Raw genomic sequence first — 22,959 nt, forward strand, 5'->3', positions numbered from 1 at the left:
TAGTAAATTTGCGGATGACACAAATATTGGCCGGGTGGTCAACAGTGAGGTTGAGTGTCTTGGGCAACAGGAAGATATAGACGGGATGGTCAAATGGGCAGATAAGTGGCAGATGGAATTTAACCCTGAAAAGTGTGAGGTGATACACTTTGGAAGGAGTAATTTGACGAGGAAGTATTCAATAAACGGCATGACACTAGGAAGTTCTGAGGAACAAAGGGACCTTGGCGTGTGTGTACATAGATCTCTGAAGGTAGAGGGGCCTGTTAGTGGGGTGGTGAAAAAGGCATATGGGACACTTGCCTTTATCAATCGAGGCATAGATTACAAAAGTAGGGAGGTCATGTTGGAGTTGTATAGAACCTTGGTGAGGGCACAGCTGGAGTACTGTGTGCAGTTCTGGTCGCCACTTTATAGGAAGGATGTGATTGCACTGGAGAGGTTGCAGAGGAGATTCACCAGGATGTTGCCTGTGATGAAACACTTAAGTTATGAAGAGAGGTTGGATAGACTTGGGTTGTTTTTGCTGGAGTAAAGAAGACTGACGGGTGATCTGATCGAGGTGTACAAGATTATGAGGGGCATGAGCATGGTGGATAGGGAGCAGCTGATCCCCTTAGTTGAAGGGTCAGTCACAAGGGAGAATAAGTTCAAGGTGAGGGGCAGGAGGTTTAGGGGGGGATGTGAGGTAAAACTTTTTTTACTCAGAGGGTGGTGACAGTCTGGAATGCACTGCCTGGGAGGATGGTGGAGATGGGTTGCCTCACATCCTTTAAAAAGTACCTGGATGAGCACTTGGCACATCATAACATTCAAGGCTGTGGGCCAAGTGCTGGTAAATGGGATTAGGTAGGTAGGCCAGGTGTTTCTCATGTGTCGGTGCAGACTTGATGGGCCAAAGGGCCTCTTCTGCACTGTGTGATTCTGTGACACAGAGGCACTGAAATTTCTACACCACAGTAATAATTTATGCGATAAGCAGAAATTCTTTTTGGCTTGATAGCAGCATCCTGTTAGTGGTGAATACCACTTGTCTTGCATAGCAGCAGCATGAAACAGCTAGCTTCATGTGTTGCTCAAGTTTTTGAGATACGTTGCCCTTCCAGGATAATGTGAGGTAGACTGGGCCCTTTTCTGGGCCAAAAGTGATGGCCTTGGGCCCATTGATGAATTTGTGCGATTATACAGCACAAAATGATATGATCAGGGTAGCCAACAATGCTTGACAGTCAACTTTCAGTCTCTATTAAAGATGTATTTTCCATGGCAAAGCCCCTACCAATCAGAGTCCACTTGTCAGCCAATTAGAACATTCTTCTCTCTCAGTATAAAGTTGTTGCCTCCCCGACATCGGTATTCTTGTGATCGTCCTGATGAGTGCAAGATGAAAAGCTTTGACAAAATGTCTTTTTTCAGCAATGCTTAAATGAGTATTCCATCACACTCCTGACCTAAGCCTTGCAGACGGTGAAAAGGCTTTGAGGGATCAGGAAGTGAACACTCAGAGCATGTTTTCCAGCTTCCGGCTGGATCTTATAGCCAAGACGTTAATTTGTAGGAACTTGGTGTATAAAGTGGCCATTCTTAGCCTATTGTTTATGTGTCGGCTCTTTGAGTGAGTTATCCAAGTAGTTCCACTTCCCTGTCCTTCTCCCCAAAGCCCTGCAAATTTCCTTTTTTCAAGTAGATTTCTAATTCCCTTTTGCTAGCCCACTTAAACCTCTGGTGACCTATCCCACCCCACCGTCCCAGGTACTGATTAGGGACCTGACATTGAGGGTCAAGGAAGACTGGTAGGGTTTTCTGGCTCAAGTTGGTCATTAACTGGCATTTGGGTAACATCCCGACTTGTGCTAGCAAGTGGCAGGCAATATTCACACCACCATTACCTTCAAGTTTATGGGGTGGGGGAAAGAGGAAATGCCATTAAAAAATTGCCTTAAAGTTGAGTTGGTAGACGGACAGTGCTAGGAAAAGAACAAATTAATGTTAATTTAAACCAAGTCTGTTTATACAAATGAATCAAGGGATAGAAGACAAAGTATCATGGCAACAGGGTCATAGATACCTTGTTAGGTAGGTCATAGGATGCCCTGAATATCTGGATCTGTCTGCGACCCTTCTTATGTAAGCAGAGACCTATAAAGCAAGATTAAAAGATGTGTCATGCCTAGGACCGTTGACAATATTTTGTTGATTTTGAAATTATCAGGGCTACCAACAGATCTGTGGGAGGTGAATGACACCAGAAGGGTTGAATTCCTCTAACCCCTGGCACTCTGATTAGCTAAAATGCTTGGGGATTTCCTTGGGAAATAAGGATATACAAGATACTGCTTTTTTTTTAACTTAAAACCTGAGAATTGAATATTGAGCTGAATAGCTTAATAGGTCTAGCTCTTTGTTTCAGAATGTGTTGGATATCTTTGTCTAATGTGTGTCGAAGGATAGCTCTAAAATTAGAAAGTCTTCTCTGTTACTGAGGGAAGTGATCGAGGGAAGTTACAGAAGTTCAGATGGTTTAGTTATGCCAACCGTATACAGGCAGTCACATGTGCATCAATTTAATGTTACAACTTAGCCCAAGACCAAGCGTTTGAGAATGAAACCAGTCAGTCCCGATATCGCTGCTTGTCTGAAAGGCAAGCAGAGAACCCAGGAGGGATGATAGGACATCTGGTTCACCACCAACATCTCAACACTAGCGGTATCCATCCAGAAGATTTGAGGCTGAAACTGGTAGTTTCATTGCTCAATAGTCAATCCGTTGATTTTTCCAAATGCTAATTTTCCATAGGTTTTGATGAAAGACCTACAATGGTATCCTTCTACCAAGGCAAAAATTTTCCATGTTTAATAATAATCAATCCTTAAATCTTATTTTTCCCTCTCCACAGAAAATGACAATGCTGGTTGTGTCTTGCTACATACTTCCAGAAAAGTGAGTGACGCTTTTATTGCTTCAATTTGGATGATGGAATAAAGTAACCTCTAATATTGTAAGCTCCCATGTATAAATGTTGTGGTCTAGGCTGGCAAGGCTAATATATAAAATGTTATTTGAATGCTAAGAGAAGATTTTGGAACTTTTAATACCTTTTTGAAAGAGGTGTTCATCATTGGCCTCCTTCTGTTCAATAAGGATTCATTTAGTCTGTCATACCCTTGTAGACTCTTTTTAAAGGAGCTGTCAAATTAGTCCCACTCCCCTGTCTTTACCCCATAGCCCTGTGATTTTTTTTTTCCTTTTTAAGTATAAATGCAATTCTCTTCTTTGTTTGAAATGTACTATTGAATCTGCTTCCACCACTCTCTCAGCCAGTGCATTCCAGATCAACTTGCTACATGAAAAAAATATTCTTGTCTTCTCTCCAGTTCTTTTCCCAATTAGCTTCAAGCTGTGTCCTGTGGTTACTACCTCTTCTGCCAGTGGATCAGTAGGGGTTCTTTATTCTGGGCAGTCGCATTAAGGTTTTTCTACTCCCACTGGTGATAATGAGACCCTTTTAAAATAGACCCACATCACGTAATTCATGGTGGTGGCTTTGGGGATAGGAACAAGGCCAAAGCAAAGGAAGGCATCTTGCATACAGCTGCTAGAGATACTGAAAGCTGGCCTACAGTGTAATAAACACACACTTCCTATCCCTCCTTGCATGCTGTACATACGGGCTGCACACCAAGCAGCATAAAGCACAAATACAATGATATAGAAAGTAGATTGTTAGTAAAAAGGAATGCTAGGCAGACCATTCTGGCAGAAAAATGTGACCAAAATGTATTCCTCGACCAACGTCACTACCGTTTAGAAGGACAAGGACAGCAGATAGATGGGAACAGCACCACCTGGAAGTTCCCCTCCAAGTCACTCACCATCCTGATTTGGAAATATATCGCCGTTCCTTCACTGTCGCTGGGTCAAAATCCTGGAACTCCCTCCCTAACAGCACTGTGGGTGTACCTACACCACATGGACTGCAGTGGTTCAACAAGGCAGCTCACCATCACCTTCTCAAGGGCAACTATGGATGGGCAATAAATGCTGGCCCAGCCAGCGAGGCCCACATCCCATGAATGAATTAAAAAAAAAAGCTAAAGCAGATAATCAAATAATCACAGTACAGCACAGAAGGATGCCATTCAGTCCATTGAGTTTGCACTTGTTCTTTTAAAGAACAATTGCATTAGTTCCACTCTTTCCCCATATCTCTGTAATGTGTTTTCTCCTTCAGGTATTTATTCAATTTCCTTTCTAAGCCGACTGTTGAATCTGTATCCAACACCCCCTTCAGGCAGTGCATTCCTAATTTGAACCACACAATATGAGTTTTTTCTCCTCTTGTCTCTAGTTCTTTTGCCAGTTAGCTTTAAAGTTGTGCCCTCTGGTTATCAACCCATCAGCTGTTGAAGTTAATAAAGATGATCGTTTCCATCTAAACCCTTCATGATTTCAAATGCTTCTATCAAATCTCCACTTCACTATCTTCTCTGCTCCAAGGAGAACAGCCCGAACCTTTTCAATCTCTCCTTACAACCGGAGACCCTCATCCCTTTAAACATCCTGTTAAACTTCCTGTTTGCTCTCTAAGACCTTTACATCTTCCCTGAAATGTGGCACCCAGAATTCTTCACAATACTCCAACTGAGCCCTAACCAATGATTTATAAAGTTCTAGTAGGAACTCCTTTGGTTTTATATCCTATTCCTTTATTCATAAACGCCTGTAAACCATAGACCTTTTTTAAACACCTTACCAAGTTTCACTCACTTTTTTGTATTTATGGACACCAGGGTCTCTCTGCCCATCTACACTTTTCAAAATCTTATTTATAGTACACTGTCTTTGCCTATTCACTTGCCGATCTTTCAGGAATCACTGGAGTCAGGGAGGGTCCCAGAGGACTGGAAAATCGATAATGTAACCCCCCCCGTTTAGGACGGGAGTGAGGCAAAAGATGGGAAATTACAGGCCGATTAGCCTGACCTCAGTTCTTGGTAATATTTTAGGGTCCATTATTAAGGATGAGATTTCAGAATACTTGGAAGTGCATGGTAAAATAGGGCAAAATCAGCATGGGTTTCATCAAGGGGAGATCATGCCTGACAAATCTGTTAAGAATTCTTTAAGGAGGTAATGAGTAGGTTAGACAAAGGAGAGCCAATGAATGTCATCTACTTGGACTTCCAGAAGGCCTTTGACAAGGTGCCGCACAGGAGGCTGCTCAGTAAGATAAGAGCCCATGGTGTTAGAGGCAAGGTACTAGCATGGATAGAAGATTGGCTGTCTGGCAGGAGGCAGAGAGTGGGGATAAGGGAGTCCTTCTCAGGATGGCGGCTGGTGACTAGTGGAGTTCTGCAGAAGTCAGTGTTGGGACCACAACTTTTCACTTTATACATTAATGATCTAGATGAAGGAACTGAGGGCATCCTGGCTAAGTTTGCAGATGATACAAAGATAGGTGGAGGGACAGGTAGTATTGAGGAGGTGGGGAGGCTGCAGAAGGATTTGGACAGGTTAGGAGAATGGGCAAAGAAGTGGCAGATGGAATACAACCTGGGGAAGTGTGAGGTCATGCATTTTGGTAGGAAGAATAGAGGCATAAACTATTTTCTAAATGGGGAGAGAATTCAGAAATCTGGAGTGCAAAGGGACTTGGGAGTCCTAGCCCAGGATTCTCTTAAGGTTAACTTGCAGGTTGAGTCGGTAGTTAGGAAGGCAAATGCAATGTTGGCATTTATTTCAAGAGGTCTAGAATATAAAAGCAGGGATGTGCTGCTGAGGCTTTATAAGGCTCTGGTCAGACCACATTTAGAATATTGTGAGCAATTTTGGGGCCCCCTGTCTCAGGAAGGATGTGCTGGCCCTGGAAAGGGTCCAGAGGAGGTTCACGAGAACAATCCCAGGAATGAAAGGCTTAACATATGAGGAACGTTTGAGGACTCTGGGTCTATACTCGATGGAGTTTAGAAGGATGAGAGGGGATCTAATTGAAACTTACAGAATACTGAAAGGCCTGGATAGAGTGGACGTGGGAAAGATGTTTCCATTAGTAGGAGAGACTAGGACTCGAGGGCACAGCCTCAGAGTCAAGAGAAGACCTTTTAGAACAGAGATGAGGAGAAACTTCTTTAGCCAGAGAGTGGTGAATCTATGAAATTCATTGCCACAGAAGGTTGTGGAGGCCAGGTCATTGAGTGTATTTAAGACCGAGATAGATAGGCTCTTGATTGGTAAGGGGATCAAAGGTTATAGGGAGAAAGTTGGAGAATGGGGTTGAGAAACTTATCAGCTATGATTGAATGGCAGAGCAGACTCGATGGGCCTAATTTGTGCTTCTATGTCTTATGGTCTTATGGTAAAAGTGCAGCATTTTCTGCTTCATCTTATGAATTTCATCTGCTATGCTTGCCCACTTCACCATCTTGAAGTGTGTAACTAGCCTCATCACTATCTGTCTACCACTCTGCCAAGTATGGTATCATCTGTAAGCTTTATAATGCCACTCCCTGTAGAGCCTAGCTTGCTTATTAAAAATGGAAAAGACTGTAATGGACCCAAGTCTGACCCTAGGGGAGCACCATTGAAAGCCACCTACCAGTCTGAAAAACATCTACAATCTGTTTGTTGCTTTCTGCCACTGAACCAATTTTGTATCAATGCTGTCACTTGCTCTTTAATTTCCGTTTTCTTATTAAGTCTCCAGAATGCCACTTTGTCAAATACCTTTCAAAATGCCATGTATACAAAATCTACTTCATCACCTAGTTCAAACCTATCTGCTACCTAATCAAAGAATTCAGTTAAGCTAGGTAGACTCAATTTTTCTTTAACAAATTTATGCTGGCTGTCCTTAATTAACCCATGCTCTTTTAACTGAGAGTTTATTTTGTCCCTAATAATGGTTTCCAATAGTTTCCCAACCACAGCTGCTGGGATGACTGGCCTGTAATTATCTAGTTTGTCCCTCTCCCCTTTCTTGAATAGGTTTAGCATTAGTAACCGGTCCTATGGCACTAATCCTGTAAGCAGTGAAGATTGAAAGATTGTGACCAATGGCTCTGCTGTTTCTACCTTTTTGCATCTTTCAGCAACTTGGGGTGCATTCCCTCTGGATCAGGTGACTTAGCAACTTTCAGTAACTTTGTACACCTTTTCTAATCCATAACTATCCTGTCCATAACTTCCCTCTCTGCTTTTAAATGGACCCAAGTCTGACCCTGGGGGAGCACCATTGAAAACCACCTAGCAAACCAAACTTGGCATTAAGCGCTTCTTTTGGGAAGACTGATGCAAAGTGCACATGAATACTTTTGCCATGTCATCTACCTCAACCTGAAGATTACCCTTTGGGCTTCTAATAGGCTCAACTTTTCCTCTAGTTAACCACCTAACACATTATATGCTTATAAAATATTTTGGCTTTTAATTTAATGTTGGCTGCTATTTTTTCTTGTCACCTCTCTTTGCCAGGAGTGTTAACGTTTTTGATTCCTTCCTGTACTTTTCAATATCTTCCTGGTTATAAACTAAATCATGTTCCAGACATTTGGCATAAGACTCTTTTTCCCATTTTGTCTTTCCTTTCACCCAGAGGGCACATTAGCTTTGGATGCTCTACCTTTATCCTACAAACCAAGCTTGTTCGTTTGTAAACTTTTCCCTGGATATCCTTAATTGTTCTGTTACTGCTCTACCTCACAATCACCTTTTCTGACCTACCTATGCTTGCTTCTTAAATCACTTAAATTAATCCTTTTAGCAGTTGAACAAATACCTTCGATGCTTTCGGGTCCCTTTCCATAATTGCTTTATACGAAATTGTTATTGTAGCTGTTGGCTGGACAAACTCCTCCCGTAACACACTCCACTTGCCCTCCCTTCATTTCCCAGGACCAGATCCTATGTTATTACCTTCGACTGGCAATATATTGCTTGGGAAAGTTCTCTTGAGCACATATCGGAAATTATTCTACTTCCTCATCATCAGCACTATGCTTTTCCTCGATCTATTTTAGGGTAATTAGTGTTGACAACATAACTGCTCTATTTTTGTTACACGCCTTTTTGAAAGTTTCTGACCAGTTTCTTCAAACAGTGATAAGGAGATAGATGGAGCTCCATTTCTTTTTTGTTAAAGAAAGCTCCCATTGCTGTAACAGCTCCTCTATTTCTTAACTTAAGCTAAACAGATTAATTCTTAGAACCGTTTTATAAATCCTTATGTATTTAGAGCTGTGATATCATTCTGAATCAATACTGCTGCCCCCCTTCTCCTGAATACTTGGGTTGCAGGGAACATAGAACCTGGCCTGCCTTGAACCATTGTCAGGATTTCAAGGAATCACAGAATTGTTACGGTGCAAAAGGAGGCCATTCGTTCCATCGTGCCTGCACTGGCTCTCCAAGTGAGCATCATGACTTAGTGCCTTTCTCCGGCTTTTTCCCCAAGCCCTTGCACGTTGTTTCTATTCATGCAATAACCTATTGCCTTCTTGAATCTGCCTCCACCCGGCAGTGCATTCCAGACTCGAACCACTCTCTGTGTGAAAACGTTTTATTCTCACATCGCATTTGCTTCTTTTGCAAAACACCTTTAAACCTGTGCCCTCTCATTCTCGATCCCCTGTCAAGCGGGAACAGTTTCTCCCTATCTACTCCATCCAGCCCCCTCATGATTTTGAACACTTCTACCAAATCTGCTCTTAGGCTACTCCTCTCCAAGGAGAACAGTCCCAACCTCTCCAATCTATCTTCATAGCTCATGTTTCTCATCCTTGGAATATTCTTATAAACCTCGCCTGCACTCTTTCCAATGCGATCGCATCCTTCCTATAGTGTGGCTCCCGGAAATGTACACACTGCTCCAGCTGAGGTCTAACTAGTGCCTCATATGAGCTCAGCATAACCTCACTGCTCTTGTACTCAATGCCCCTTTTAATAAAGCCCAGGATACTTATATGTTTTATTAACTGCTCTTTCCAACTGTCTTGCCACCTTCAATGATCTATGGCCATATATACCTAGGACCCTTTGCTGCTGCACACCCTTAAGTAACTGTACCCCTTATTTTATATCGCATATTTTTTTATTTATGAGCAGTGGTGATGGGAGTGGCCTATGCTGGTAGCTGCTGCCTGTATTTTAAATGATACGATGACCCCCTGAGCCCACGTACACCATTAGTCTGTGCTGGAGGAGGACCCCCTGCCGGCAGACATGATCGCAGCCCAAATAAATCCCATAAGTGGATTAAATGAAGCAGTGTTGCCAATAGAGACTGGGGATACAAACAACCAAGAAAAGTCACCAGAGGCACACAGGCTTTAAGCTGCAAGTTTTGTTTTACCTGCACAAAGAGAGCATTAGCCCCCTGTGGAGCATTCACCTGTTTAAAACACCAACAGCTTGGCCTTATTCAGCGTTCCTGAAGCTTGCAAAGACTTGGCTGGCTTTGGCTCTCTTTGCAAAACCCCCTGCTGCTTTTAAAATACTGGAGAAAATTTAAAAAGGTGAACTGGCTCTGTTTTCCGTGCACTCTACTTAGATACTGTAAGAGCTATTTTAATCAACCCTTCTGGCTTGTACTGGTGCTTGCAATGTCTTAATGGAGTTCTTTCTCCTGGTCTTGAAGGGGATTCTGCTCTAGTCTTTCGCCCCTGTTTTTTCTCTGCTTTGCATTATGCTCTATGTAACTTACTACTTGGCCGGATCTAGATAGTGGATTTATCTCGAGGCCCTTCATTGCCATAAGACATTGGCAGCTGTCACCAAATGGATCATGCACCCAGTGATGCTTAGAGGCGACCGTAAGGATTAATCTTACAGACACCTCTCCAAGCGGCCTCCCTCTTTTTTCCTGTGCTGTCAAAGTTCCCTGTGGATGGGGAGGCTTCTTAACCATTGCATTCGGCCATATTTTTAGCTGGACAAGTCGACTTTGGAACAAAACTTGTGTTTGTCTCTGCAAAAGAAAAAAGAATGAGCATTCTGCTCACCGTGAGTAACCGTCAAAAGAAATTTCTAGAGTGCCTTTTGCGGCATCGGGATGTCCTCAAGTGCTATTTGGCGAATGAAGTACACGATTCTGATGAAAGGTCATTGACCTGAAATGTTAACTTTGTTTCTCTCTCCGCATGTTGCCAGACCTGCTGAGTATTTCCAGCATTTTCTGTTTTTTATGTAATTACTCCTTGAGTGTGGTTTCTGTTGCAATGTAGGAAATGTGGCAGCCAATTTGTCCAGCAGCAAGGCCCTATAAATGGCATTGCGATGACGGCTTTGAAACAGTGCCATGTGCTTTTTCTACGTTCATCAAGTATGGTGAATGGAGCCTCGGTTTAACTGCTCATCTGCAAGATGGCACATCCGGCAGTGCTGCACTCCCTCAGTACTGCTTTGAAGTGCCAGCCCAGGTCTTGAGCTTGAGTCCTTGGAGAGGGGCGTCAACCCACAGCCTTTTAACTCGGGCGGAAGTGTTACCATGGAGCCAAGGTGATGCTTGGGGATGTGGAAAGCACAGATGGTCCTGCTTGCAAGAACAGGTTGGCTGGTGTTGAGAAAGAAAAATTAAATAGTTTAAATTGGCAGCCACTAGACCGGCCACGGGAAATCGCTTTCAATTGCCCCCTTAATGGGCTTAATTGCCCGCTTAATTTTGGGCAGGCGCGCTCCGGACCGCCACGCACGGCCACTGAGCGAGATATTGAGTGAGTGCGCGATGGCGCCAGGACCCTCCCTCCTGCTGTTTAGCGGCTGGATGATTGGGCACACACCCGCCCGTGAGATGTAAAATTCTGGCCCAAAGAGTTGCAGGCTTTCAAATGTTTTTTTCAAAAAAAGCAAAGAAATCACTGTTATCATCGGTTTTGTTTGTCATTCAGAAACCGGCAGCAGGCCTTGCTTCCATTCTTGTATAGTAATTATACCATGGACACACTTAAAGCCGGCCACAGGAAGGACGGAATCAGCAGTATTGTTGGTTGGCGGAGATCGTTCTGGAAATTCCATTTCCCTCATAGTTCGGCTGTGAAGGAGCCTCCTCTGCCACTGGCCCCTCCTCGATCTCCTGGGACTGTTGGAATTTTGGGGGATGAACAGCAAGGGGCCTCGATGAATTCTCTTAACTTTATGCAATTATTAAGGACCAGACTCTTTTTTTTATTCTTGACTATTCTAATGCTCCCCCTGCCCTCCCATCTTACTCTTGCTGTCAATTTGAACTCCCTTTAAAAACTGCTGCCCTTTATCAAAGTTGTAGTAAGTCTCACCCGCCCATCATCGTTGTGCTCACTGACTGACTGCAATCGCCTTCCTAACCCTCTCCAACTTTCTACAGTACCTCCTTTTCCTCCTCTTCATGGCACTCCTTAAAAACTAACTCTGATCAAAATTTGGTCATCTGTTCTAGATTCTCTTTACCTGACTCATTGTCAAACTTTTGCCTGCTAAAGCTCCTGTGATAACGTTTGGGGATATGGTACCGTAGTAAAAGTGCTATATAAATGTAAGCTGTTGTTCAGTGGATATTGGGGGATTGCATGGCAGAAGAGTATAAAAGCTAATGTCAGTGATGGTGACCATGACAACTATCATCGATTGTTGAAAAAACCCATCTGGTTCACTAAAGTCCTTTTTCAGGGGAGGAAATCTGCCATCCTTACCTGGTCTGTCCTATGGGGTTGACACTTAACTGCCCTCTGAAATGGCCCAGAAAATCATTCAATTCAAGGGTAATTACGGATGTTGCAACAAATGCTGGTCTTGCCAGTGACGCCCACACCCTGTGAAAGAATGAAAGAGAAGAGTAAATAGTCCTGCTGGTTTCAAGGCTAAGATTTGTCCCTCAAGTAACATTGCCAGAAGTGGATGAACTGGTTATTTATCTCATTTGTCCCATCAAAATGTCTGCCACGTTCCCATCTGCAGCAAATAACTACACATCAAGAGTGACTCATTGCCTGGAAGCATTTTGCGGTGTTTCTGAGATGCTATGTGACTGGAACCCTTCTCCTTTGTGGTGAGCCAGTCGAAGCCAGCATAACCTTGCTGGCTCTTTATTGTTTAATTTTTTTAAAAATAGTTAATAGTCTATCTGCCAAGTCTATTTTATTTTTTTTTATTTTTGCTCTGCTTTTTTCCTTCTTTACATTTGATAAAATAGTGATCCTGCCGCTGGGTTGTCCCTTCCAAAACCCATGAACTGAGCTGTTTCAGCTTTGAGTTACTGGGTTTCCCACATCATTGTGACTGGGCCGATCTTGTAATGGGCACTGATGAGCCTGTGGTGGGGACACAGGTGGAATAATTGCTACTGACGTGTGGAATTTCCTTTTGGAAATTTGCAGTACACGAACTTGAATTTAGTCACAACCCCGAATAAAATGCTGCCTTGTTGCATTACAAGGTGAATGAAGAACATCTACAGACTTGAACCTGCCTTGTGGTGGCTGCAGGACAATCAAGGGGATCCAATTGTGATGGAAAACGGTTTCTACAGTCTTTTCCTCTGAAATATTCGGTACCCATTCCCCAGACAAGAATGCCCAGGCCCCTCGTGGCATGCCATATCCCATGCCTGTTGTTCGGGATATCTTTTTTGGTAGTGGCGTCCTTCATTCTCTTATTTTTGGTCCACTAATTCCACTCCTCCTCTATATCTTGGCGTTCTGCTTGATGCTGAACACTTGCAGCAGGGTGTCAGGGCACAATCAGAGCAGAGATGAACCAGGGTGTAGGATCCTGGTCACTAGTTTAGTTGGACTAATGGATCTGGATTGCACGCTTGTTTCGGGATGACTGAGTTGGTAGATCAGCAGACTGTTCTTATGTAGAACACATTCTATTTATTTACAAAGGAACTCAGCAGTTACACTTGTGTGCTTACAGCTCAAGCCCTGTCTCTACATTACAGACTCTAATTCTAGACTATTGCTACTGACTACTAAAGTAGCCTGCGCTGCTTTGCTATTGGATACTAAGATCATGTGACATTCCATTATACCATTCTTCTTAAAGGTATATTACACATCAGATTACCACACAGGAATTTCTATTTTATCTTAATCTCATTTGCCAGGGGCACCTGGTATTTTGTCTTTGCAGGTTTTCCAAAGTCTGGTTGACCGATTTTAATTCCTGCCTTTGTGTGGGACATGTTGCATTGAGCCCAGTGACTGATTGATTTAGCATTCTATGATGCTTCTGTGTTCACCCCTTGGCAAGCACCTTGCCCCTGTAATTGTGTATTAACAAAACAGTGGCGGTGTGGTTTCCCTCTGGATGGCTAATCTTGTCCTCCGAACTTATGCTATGGGATCTCCAGGAGTTTTATATTTATGGGGGTTGCTCCCATAAGACATAGGAGCAGAAATTAGGCCATTCGGCCCATTGAGTCTGCTCCGCCATTCAATCATGGCTGATAAGTTTCTCAACCCCATTCTCCCGCCTTCTCCCCGTAACCTTTGATCCCCTTACCAATCAAGAACCTATCTATCTCGGTCTTAAATACACTCAATGACCTGGCCTCCACAGCCTTCTGTGGCAATGAATTTCATAGATTCAACACTCTCTGGATAAAGAAGTTTCTCCTCATCTCTGTTCTAAAAGGTCTTCCCTTTACTCTGGATCACCTTGGATTTTTGAAGACTGTAGCGTGTGCTGTCTGTATGTGCTGTACTTCTTTGTAATATTTTCTTCTATAAAACACTTAACTTCTGATTGGGGGTTGGGAGGGGGGAGATAGCGGCGCAGTGATAATGTCACTGGACTAGGAATCCAGAGGCCCAGGCTAAACCCTGTGGACACAGATTCAAATCTCACCATGGCAGCTGGTGGAATTTAAATTCAGTTAATAAAATTTGGAACTAAAAAGCTAATGCTTAGCATGACCACTGTCATCGATTGTGGTAAAAACCTTTGTCCATTAGAGCAGGAAATCTGCCACCCTACATGTGACTCTTGACTCATAGCAATTTGGTTGACTCTTAACTACCTTCTGAGTGGCTTGTTAGGACATTTCAGTTCAAGGGCACTTATGGAGTATACTGATTACAGTGACCTTGTTTAATAGTCGAAGGAATGAACACTTTTTACGCCTTGCAAGTCATTTTCCCATCAGGATCTCTTTTTAAAAGTTGAACCATTGCAGAGAATTCTGATTAAAGGGCCTTTTAAAAAATATTTTATTACAGTGCAAGGAAGCTGACCAGAGCTGTGTATAACAGCACTGTTTTTGTACTGTTGCTGAGTAATTTGTGTGAGTGCAATGCCAGGAATCTGCTTGCATCAGGATTAGATGCAGACTTGACTCTTGCAAATAGGAACGGCATGTTTTGAATTTTGGGGTAATTTTATTTTAGTGTCTTTTTTTAAAAAAAAAGAAAACTGAATTCAGGTTTGGATGTAAAATGTGCAAGATAGAGTTTCCTGCATCAGAGCACCGGGTCAGTTGAATTATAGAACAATGGAGCACCAAAGGCAGCCATTCAGTCCCTCATGCATGTGCTGGATCTTTTGAAAGCTTTATCTAGTTTGTCCAGCCACCCCCCACCCTGTACCACCCCACTCCCCAATTTTCTTCCCATAGCCCTGCAATGGAGAGCATGGATGTAAATGATACACTTGCACAAAATGAGTTCACCATATTTCCCTATGTGGTGATAATGGTACGAGTCACTGTACATCGCAACTATCAATATTCCTTGCAATCAGTAACTTGTTTTGTTTTTAATGTGACCCCTGATGCTGGGAGATGATTATCCTCTCGCAGCTCCTGCCCAGTGCTGTTGCTGTTTTTCTTTTACTGTTTTACTGCTTAGTGTACCATAACAAAAAGTTTTGACCTCAAACAAAGAGGTGACCTGATTGAGCTGTCCCAAATTCTGAAGGGGTTCCATCGGGTGGGTCTAACTGTGAAAGAGTCCAAAACCAGGGGCCATGAATATAAGTTAGTAATTAACGCAGCAAGAGTCCAGGAGAAATTGAGTGGTTAGAATGTGGCATTTGTTGCATCTGCAGTGGTTGAGGATGCACACAACGGAAGCCAGGTAAACATGAGGGAGAAAGGAATAGGATATGAAGGGGATGGGAATAGGCTCGTGTGGAGCATAAATGCCAGCAGAGAGCTGTTGGACCAAATGGACTGTCCCTTGCTGTAAATTCTATTGTGGGAGAAAGGTAACGTGAACTTGTTACCCTAAAAATAGCAGCATCATCTGCAGCGGGTTGAAGAGTGCCAGTGTGAACTAGAGGGATGTGGAGAGGACTCTGCCAACAAGAACTAAGGAGAGCAAGAAGAAGAGCACCAACTTAAAGTGAGGGGAAGAAAAGTGCCAGATGAATTGGGCTGGGGCGGTGCCGGTGGGGTTTGAGAGCTGGCATGATTGGAGGTAAATTGAGGACTGAGGGAAGGATTTGAGTGGGAGCATCAATTCAGGCGATTGGATTCAATCCATGTGATATCAAGAAATGGTTGAAGGCACTCAATACTGCAAGGGCTACAGGCTCTGACAATATTCTGGCAATGGTACTGAAGCCTTGTGCTCCATAACTTGCTGCCAAGCTGTTCCAGTACATCTACAACACTGGCATCCACCACCAACAATGTGGAAAATTGCCCAGATGTGTCTTGACCATTTAGAGCAAATCTATCCGGGACAAATCCAATCCAGCCAATTACTGCTCCATGAGCTACTCTCTATCATCAGCAAAATAATGGAAAGTGCTGTTGATACTATCAAGTGGCACTTACTCAGTGCCTGTGAGGTGATCATTGCTTAGTTTGGGTTCCGCCAGGGCCTTTGAGTTTCTGACCTCGTTACAGCCTTGGTTCAAACACGGATAAAAGAGCTGAACTTCTGAGGTGAGTGAGGGTGACCGCTCTTGACATCAAGGGCACATTTGACCGAGTGTGGCATCAAGGAGCCCTAGCAAAACTGGAGTCAATGGGAATCGGGGGGAAAACTCTCCACTGGTAGGAGTCATATCTAGCACAAAGGAAGATGGTTGTGGTTATTGGAGGTCAGTCATCTCAGTTCCAGGATATCGCTGCAGGGGTTTGTCAGGGTAGAGTCCTAGGGCCAACCATCATTAGATGTTTCCTCAATGACCTTTCTTCCATCATAAGGTCAGAAGTGGGATGTTCGCTGACGATTGCTCGATGTTCAGCATCATTCGCGAATCCTCAGACACTGAAGCAGTCCATGTCCAAATGCAGCAAGACCTGGACAATATCCAGGCTTGGGCTGACAAGTGGCAAGTAACATTCGTGCCACACAAGTGCCAGGCAATGACCATTTCCAACTAGAGAGAATCTAAACATCGCCCCTTGAATTTCAATGGCATCACCATTGCTGAGTCTTCCACTATCAACATGCTGGGTGTTATAATACTGTAGCTACAAGAGCAGGTCAGAGGCTGGGGATTCTGCAGTGGGTAGCTCACCTCCTGATTTCTCCATCCATAAGGCACAAGTCAGGAGTCTGATGGAATACTCCCCACTTGCCTGGATGAGTGCAGCTTCAACAACACTCAAGGAGCTCAACACCATCCAGGATAAAGCAGCCTGCTTGATTGGCACCCCATACACCAACTTCAAAATTCACTCCCTCCAGCACCGGTGCACAGTAGCAGCAATGTGTGCCCTCTACAAGATGCACTGCAGGAACTCACCAAGGCTCCTTAGACAGCACCTTCCAAACCCACAACCGCTACCTCCTAGAAGAACAAGGGCAGCACTTGCACAGGGACACCACCACCTGCGAGCTGCTCTCCAAGCCACATACCATCCTGACTTAGAAATATATCACCGTTTCCTCACTGTCGTTGGGTCAAAATCCTGGAACTTCCTCCCCCAACAGCACTGTGGGTGCACCTACACCACATGGACCACAACGGTTCAAGAAGGCAGCTCACCACCACCACCACCTTCTCGAGGGCAATCAGCAATGGACAATAAATGTTGGCCAAGCCAGCGATGCCCACATTCGATGAGTGGATATATTAAAAAAATTGAAAATGGCCGGTGGCCTGGGTTAGGGAGAAAGAAAATGCTTCTGGAAATTGGGGCAAGAGGTGAGGGGAGTCACTATTGGCACATAGCTGCGATAAGGTGCAAGTGTCCCCAGAAAAGTTAAGGGAAATTCCTGCAATTTTTACTTTAACCTTCTGTGGTAGCAGAGGCAGAATGTTTGGTATAACTGCACCTTCAATGCTGAAATGATTTGGGGGCGTGAACAGCACCTTAAACTGCAGCTACCTCTCCTGGACCTGTACTGAAAATGTATCGGTCGTTGTTTCTAGAATTTTCCAGCTTAACAGGGATACAAATGTGAAGCTTTGGACTGACACTATGCTCTCTAGGGGTGTTGCGGGAGAAGAAAGCTAAGAAACTTGTGGCCGAATAACATTGGCACCCCAGTCTGTGGAATTAGCTGGGTTTTCTTATTATCACTTGCACTCCCATATCGCTGTGGCAATTTCTGATCCATTTTAAAACGGAATGGATGGAACACTAATACTGTGTGACTAACCAAAGCTCCCTCTCCACACTTATCCTGAGGAGGTTGTAGATGCCATCAAGTGTTAAAGAATGGAGGTTCAGCACAATTTACTTGAGGAGTTGGGTGGGAGGGAGTGTTAGTCAATTAAGTGTTCCCATCACAAAATGAATGGGCAGGTAAGCTGTGTTGCCTACCTGGTGCCAAGGTTGAGGACAACTCTTCTGGTCTGGAGAGGAACTTGGAGTGGGAGGGGAAGGATACAGTTGTTGTGGTTCACGTAGGTAACCAACAACATAGGTAAGACTAGGAAAGAGGTTCTGCTGAGGGGCTAAAGGTAATAATCTCCAGATTACTACCTGAGCCATGTGCAAATTGGCGTAGGGTAAATAAGATTAGAGAGGTAAATGCGTGGCTCAAAGATTGGTGTGGGAGAAATGGGTTCTGATTCATGGGGCACAGGCAGCAGTACTGGGGAAGGAGAGCTCTTTCTGTTGGGACCAGTGTCCTGGTGAACCGTATAACTTGGGTTGTAGATACAGCTTTAAGCTAATTAATTGGGGGGAGGGTTCAATTGAAGGGATGTTAAAAAAATCAAAAAGAAATGAGAGCAGAGGTACAGCGTAGTGAAGAGGCAAATGATAAAATGTGACAGGAAGGGGCAGAAAATATAAGCAGAAGAGTGCAGCAGAAGTTAGAACCAGTGAGTAATAATGGTAAAAATCCAAAGTTTAAGGCTTTTTGTCTGAATGCACGCAGCATTTGTAACAAGATAGATGAGTTGATGGCACAAATAGAAATAAATGAACATGATTTGGTAGCAATTACAGAGATGTGGTTGCAGGGTGACCAAGACTGGGAATTCAATATTTAAGGGTATTCAATGTTCCTGAAAAATAGGCAAAAGGGAAAAGGAGGTGGGGTAGCTTTGTTAATAAAGCAGGGTATCAGTGCAGTGGTGAGTAGTGATATAGGTGCCATAGATTATGATGTGGAATCAGTTTGGGTGGAAATGAGGAATAACAAGGGGAAGAAGTCACGGGTTGCAGTCAGCTGTAGGGCCCCCAAAGAGTTGCCTCACTGTAGGACAAAGTATAAATCGGGAAATAATGGAGGCATGTAAGAAGGGTGCTGCAATTGTCATGGGTGATTTTAATTTGCATATTTACTGGACAAATCAGGTTGGCAGGGGTAACGTGGAAGAGCGCATCAGGGATTGTTTCTTAAGGCAATATGTTGTAGAACCTACCCGGGAACAGACACTTTTAGATCTAGTAATGTGTATTGAGGTTAGACTAATAAGAGATCTCTTGGTTAAGGATCTTCTAGGGGGTAGCGATCACAACATGGTAGAATTTCAAATTCAGTTTGAGAGCGAGTAACATACCTCAACTTAAAAAATGGGCAATTAGAGGTACGAAGAAAGAGTTGTCTAAAGCAGGCTGGGAAGATAGACTAAGGGGAAGGTCAGTGGATGAGCAGTGGCAGACATTTAAGCAGATATTTCATAACGCTCAGCAAAGATTTGTTCTTGTCAAAAAGGACGAACCATCCGTGGTTAACAAAGGTGGTCAAGGAGAGTATCCGTTCATAAAAATAAGGCATACAAAGCAGCGAAAACTAGTGGTAGGCGAGAGGATTGGGAATTTTTTTAGAACCAGTGGCAGATGACTAAAAAACTGATGAGGGAGAAAATTGATTATGAAAGTAAATTGGCAAGAAATATAAAAACAAACAGCAAGAGCTTCTATGGGTATGTAAAAAGGAAGAGAGTGGCTAAAGTGAGCGTGGGATCCTTGGAGGATGTGACTGGAGAATTGACAATGGGGAACAGGGAAATAGCAGATAATTTAAACCAATATGTTGCATTGGACTTCATGGTGGAGGATACTATAAGCATCCCAAAGATACCAGATAAGCAAGGAGTTAATGAGAGGAAAGGTCTTGTAACAGTCTCTATCATGAGGGACTAAATATTTGACAAACTAATGGGACTGAAAGCAGACAAGTCACCAGCACCTGATGGCCTGCATCCAAAGGTTTTAAAGGAAGTGGCTGCAGAGATAGTGGAGGCATTGGTCAAAATATTCCAGAACTCACTGGATTCCGGGAGGGTCCCAGCAAATTGGGAAACTGCTAATGTGACGCCCGTGTTCAAGAAGGGAGGGAGACAAAAATAGGAAACTATAGTCCAGTCAGCCTAACATCTGTCATTGGGAAAATGCTAGAGTCCATTATTAAGGAAGAAATAGGGCATTTAGCAAAGCTTAACACAATCAAACAGAGTCCACATGGAAAGTGAAAAGGAAATCATGTTTGACAAAATTTGCTGGAGTTCTTTGATGGTATAACAAACAGAGTTGATAAAGGGGAACCGGTAGATGTAGTGTACTTGGATTTCTAGAAGACATTTGATAAGATGCCACATAATATGTTATTGCGCAAGTTAGGAGCTCATGGTATTGGGGGTAATGGATTCGCATGTTTTGAGGATTGGTTAACACACAGAAGACAGTTGGGATTAATGGGTCTTTTTCAGTTTGGAAAGAAGCAACTAGTGGAGTGCCACAAGGAACAGTCCTAGGGCCTCAATTATTTACTATCTATATTAATGAATTGAAGGAGGGGGCAGAGTGTAATGTATCCAAATAGGTGGGAGGGCATGTTGTGATGAGGACATAAGGAATCTGCATGGGGGTGTAGATAAGTTGAGTGAGTGGGGCAAAAACTTGGCAGATGGAGTTTAATGTAGGAAAGTGTGAGGTCAGGCACTTTGTTAGGAAGAATCAAAAGGCAGACTATTATTTAAATGGAGAGAGACTCTAAAAAAAAGTGCAGCACAGAGGGATCTGGGTGTTCTTGTGCATGAAACACAAAGTTAGCATGCAGGTGCAGCAAGTAATTAAGAAGGCAAATGGAATTTTGGCCTGTAATGCTAGGGGCTTAAGAGTTTAAAAATAGAGAAGCCTTGGCACAACTGTACAGGGTATTGGTGAGGCTGCACATGGAGTACTGTGTACAGTTTTGGCCCCCATATTTAAGAAAGTTTTGGAGTCAGTTCAAAAGAGATTACCTAGGCTGATTCCTGGGATGAAGGGGTTGACTTATTAAGAATGGCTAAACAGGTTAGGCTTTTGTTCATTGGTGTTTAGAAGAATGAGGGGTTATCTCATTGAAATATACAGGATTCTGAGGGGCTTGATAGGGTAGATGTTGAGAAGATGTTTCCACTAATGGGGGAATCTCGAACTAGGGGACATAGTTACAGAATAAGGAGACACTCATTTAAAACTGAGATAAAAAAGAATTTCTTCTGAGATTAGTGAAAGCCTGGAATTCTCTACCCCAGAGAGTTGTGGAGGCTAGATCACAAAGTATATAAAGAGGAGGTAGGTAGATTTTTGAAATATCGGGGAGTTGAGGGTCATGAGCTGGCACAGAGAGGTTGCACCCTGGGGCAGATCAGCCATGATCTCATTGAATGGCGGGGCAGGCTTGAGGGGCCAAATGGCCTACTGCTGCTCCTATTTCTTATGTTCTTATCTGTCTGGGCCTTGAACTCCACACAATCCTAGTAAACCCCTTCTCCATTTCGAACCAGCAGCCTTCCCATCCATAACATTCTTGTTTTCAAGAACCCCTCCCCTCACCATGGTCTCGTCTCCCTCCTCATCTCACTACTCTCAATAACACTAACAGCTCTATAATCGGCCAATTCTGGCCTCTCGTGCATCCTCTCTTTTTTTTGTTCCTGATTGCTCGGCCATTGACATGCCTTCAGCTGCCTGGACCCGTAGATCTGCGATTTCTTCCCTCAACTTCGCTGCCCCTCTCTCACTTTATACAATCTGCTTCGAATCTACCTCTTTGACAAACTTTTGGATCACCTGTCCCATTATGTAGCTCGGTGTCAAATACTGTTTTAAATTTCTCCTGTGAAGTACTTTGGGATAATTGACTATGTTAAAGGTGCTGTATAAATGCAAGTGGTTCTTTTTGGTGGACCATTCCCATTTTTCCCCAGTGCTGATGCTTTCTGTAACCTCCCAACATTGACCCACATACACCTTGCTGCTATGGGGGAGGGAGGGTGCGGTGGTTGGTGGAGAATTGCTGCTTTCCTCCTCTTACCTGTACGTTTGTTCCTTCAGTGGAAGGTCCGGGAAAGGGGCAAGACAGCAGATGGTGAAGGGTTTATAAAATGGGGCAAGGGATTAACCACTAACGTAGAAGCAAAATACTGCAGATGCTGGAAATCTGGAACAAAAACAGGAAATGCTGGAAAAACTCCGGTCTGGCAGCATCTATGGAGAGAGAAACAGAGGGGAAACTTTTCCCGCTGTTTGGGGGGAGGTGCGGGTGGGCGCGCCTCCGATCGGCACCCCCGTGCACCGCCATTTTACGTGGGTGGGCCAATTAAGGCCAGCCCAGTGTGACGTCCGCCAGAAAGTACTGTGCGGGCAGGGGGGGGATTCCCTCAGCCGGGAGTGCGCTGTTCCGCGCGTGTGCGCAAGGAAGAGCGCACTGATCTCCCTGAGGCTAAGTGCTGCCTCAGGGAGGTCGGCTCTGAATTAAAAATTGTTATACAAATGATAGAAAAATTTCCCTGACATGTCCCAATTCATGTGACAGTGTCACATGAGGGGACATGTCTATAACTTTTATTGAAATCTTTATAAAAAATGTAAAAACCCTCATGAAACCTCAAACCGCCGGTGGATGAGGTTTCAGGCTTTTTCTGAAGCCCACCAGGGCTCCCGGCCTGCCCGCTAACCTTAAGGTTGGACGGGCAGGTCCGTTACTGATTTGAATTAGTTTCTCAATGGCCTCAATAGGCCGTTGACAGGTTGGCGGGCGCGCAGCTGACCTTGCTGTGCCACCGCCAACCTGAAAATGGAAATGACGTTGGGAGTTCCACCCCAGATTTTATACGTTGGCGAGCGGGCCCCACCCCCGCTCGCCGACCGGAAGATCCTGCCCAGAGTTAACATTTTGGGCCCATATGAATCATCTTCGGAGCTAAAGTAGAAATGAGATGGATTTTATACTGTTTAAGGGGGGGGGGGGGGGGGGGGGGGGGGGGCGTGGTGGGGGGGTGGTGGGGGAGGGTAGAGCAAGTAAAGCAAAATGGAAGGTCACAGATAGGTGGGGGCTAAGGAGAGACTGACAAAGATGTCATGGACACAAGATAAAGGGAGTGTTAATGGTAATGGTGATGACTAAAGAAGATGCTGATAGTGGCATAAAGGTAAGATAGCAGAACAAGAGTCAGCACTCTGAAAGAACAACATGGAAACAAATGACGGATGGCCCTTTTGGGGGTGGGCTGGTGGGGGAGGTGGTTGGGGGAAAATAAATAAAAAATTTGACAAAGGATTTTCAAAGAATAAAAGGGATAAAGATAGAGGAGGGAGTCCATGGTCTGATCATGGCTGATCTGATTGTAACCTCAACTCCACATTC

At 44.0% G+C, this 22,959-nt stretch overlaps 1 protein-coding gene across 1 annotated transcript in view; it reads left to right on the forward strand.

Annotated features, from left to right (window-relative positions):
• Window positions 1–22,959, forward strand: part of slc4a11 (solute carrier family 4 member 11) — a 182,940-nt gene that overhangs the window by 48,465 nt on the left and 111,516 nt on the right. Inside the window, exon 4 of the mRNA XM_041200763.1 lies at window positions 2,898–2,941. Within this exon, the coding sequence (XP_041056697.1) occupies window positions 2,898–2,941 (44 nt within the window). The remainder of the gene's footprint in view (window positions 1–2,897; window positions 2,942–22,959) is intronic.

The sequence above is a fragment of the Carcharodon carcharias genome, chromosome 1 (genome assembly GCF_017639515.1).
Source record: "Carcharodon carcharias isolate sCarCar2 chromosome 1, sCarCar2.pri, whole genome shotgun sequence".
NCBI lineage: Eukaryota > Metazoa > Chordata > Chondrichthyes > Lamniformes > Lamnidae > Carcharodon > Carcharodon carcharias.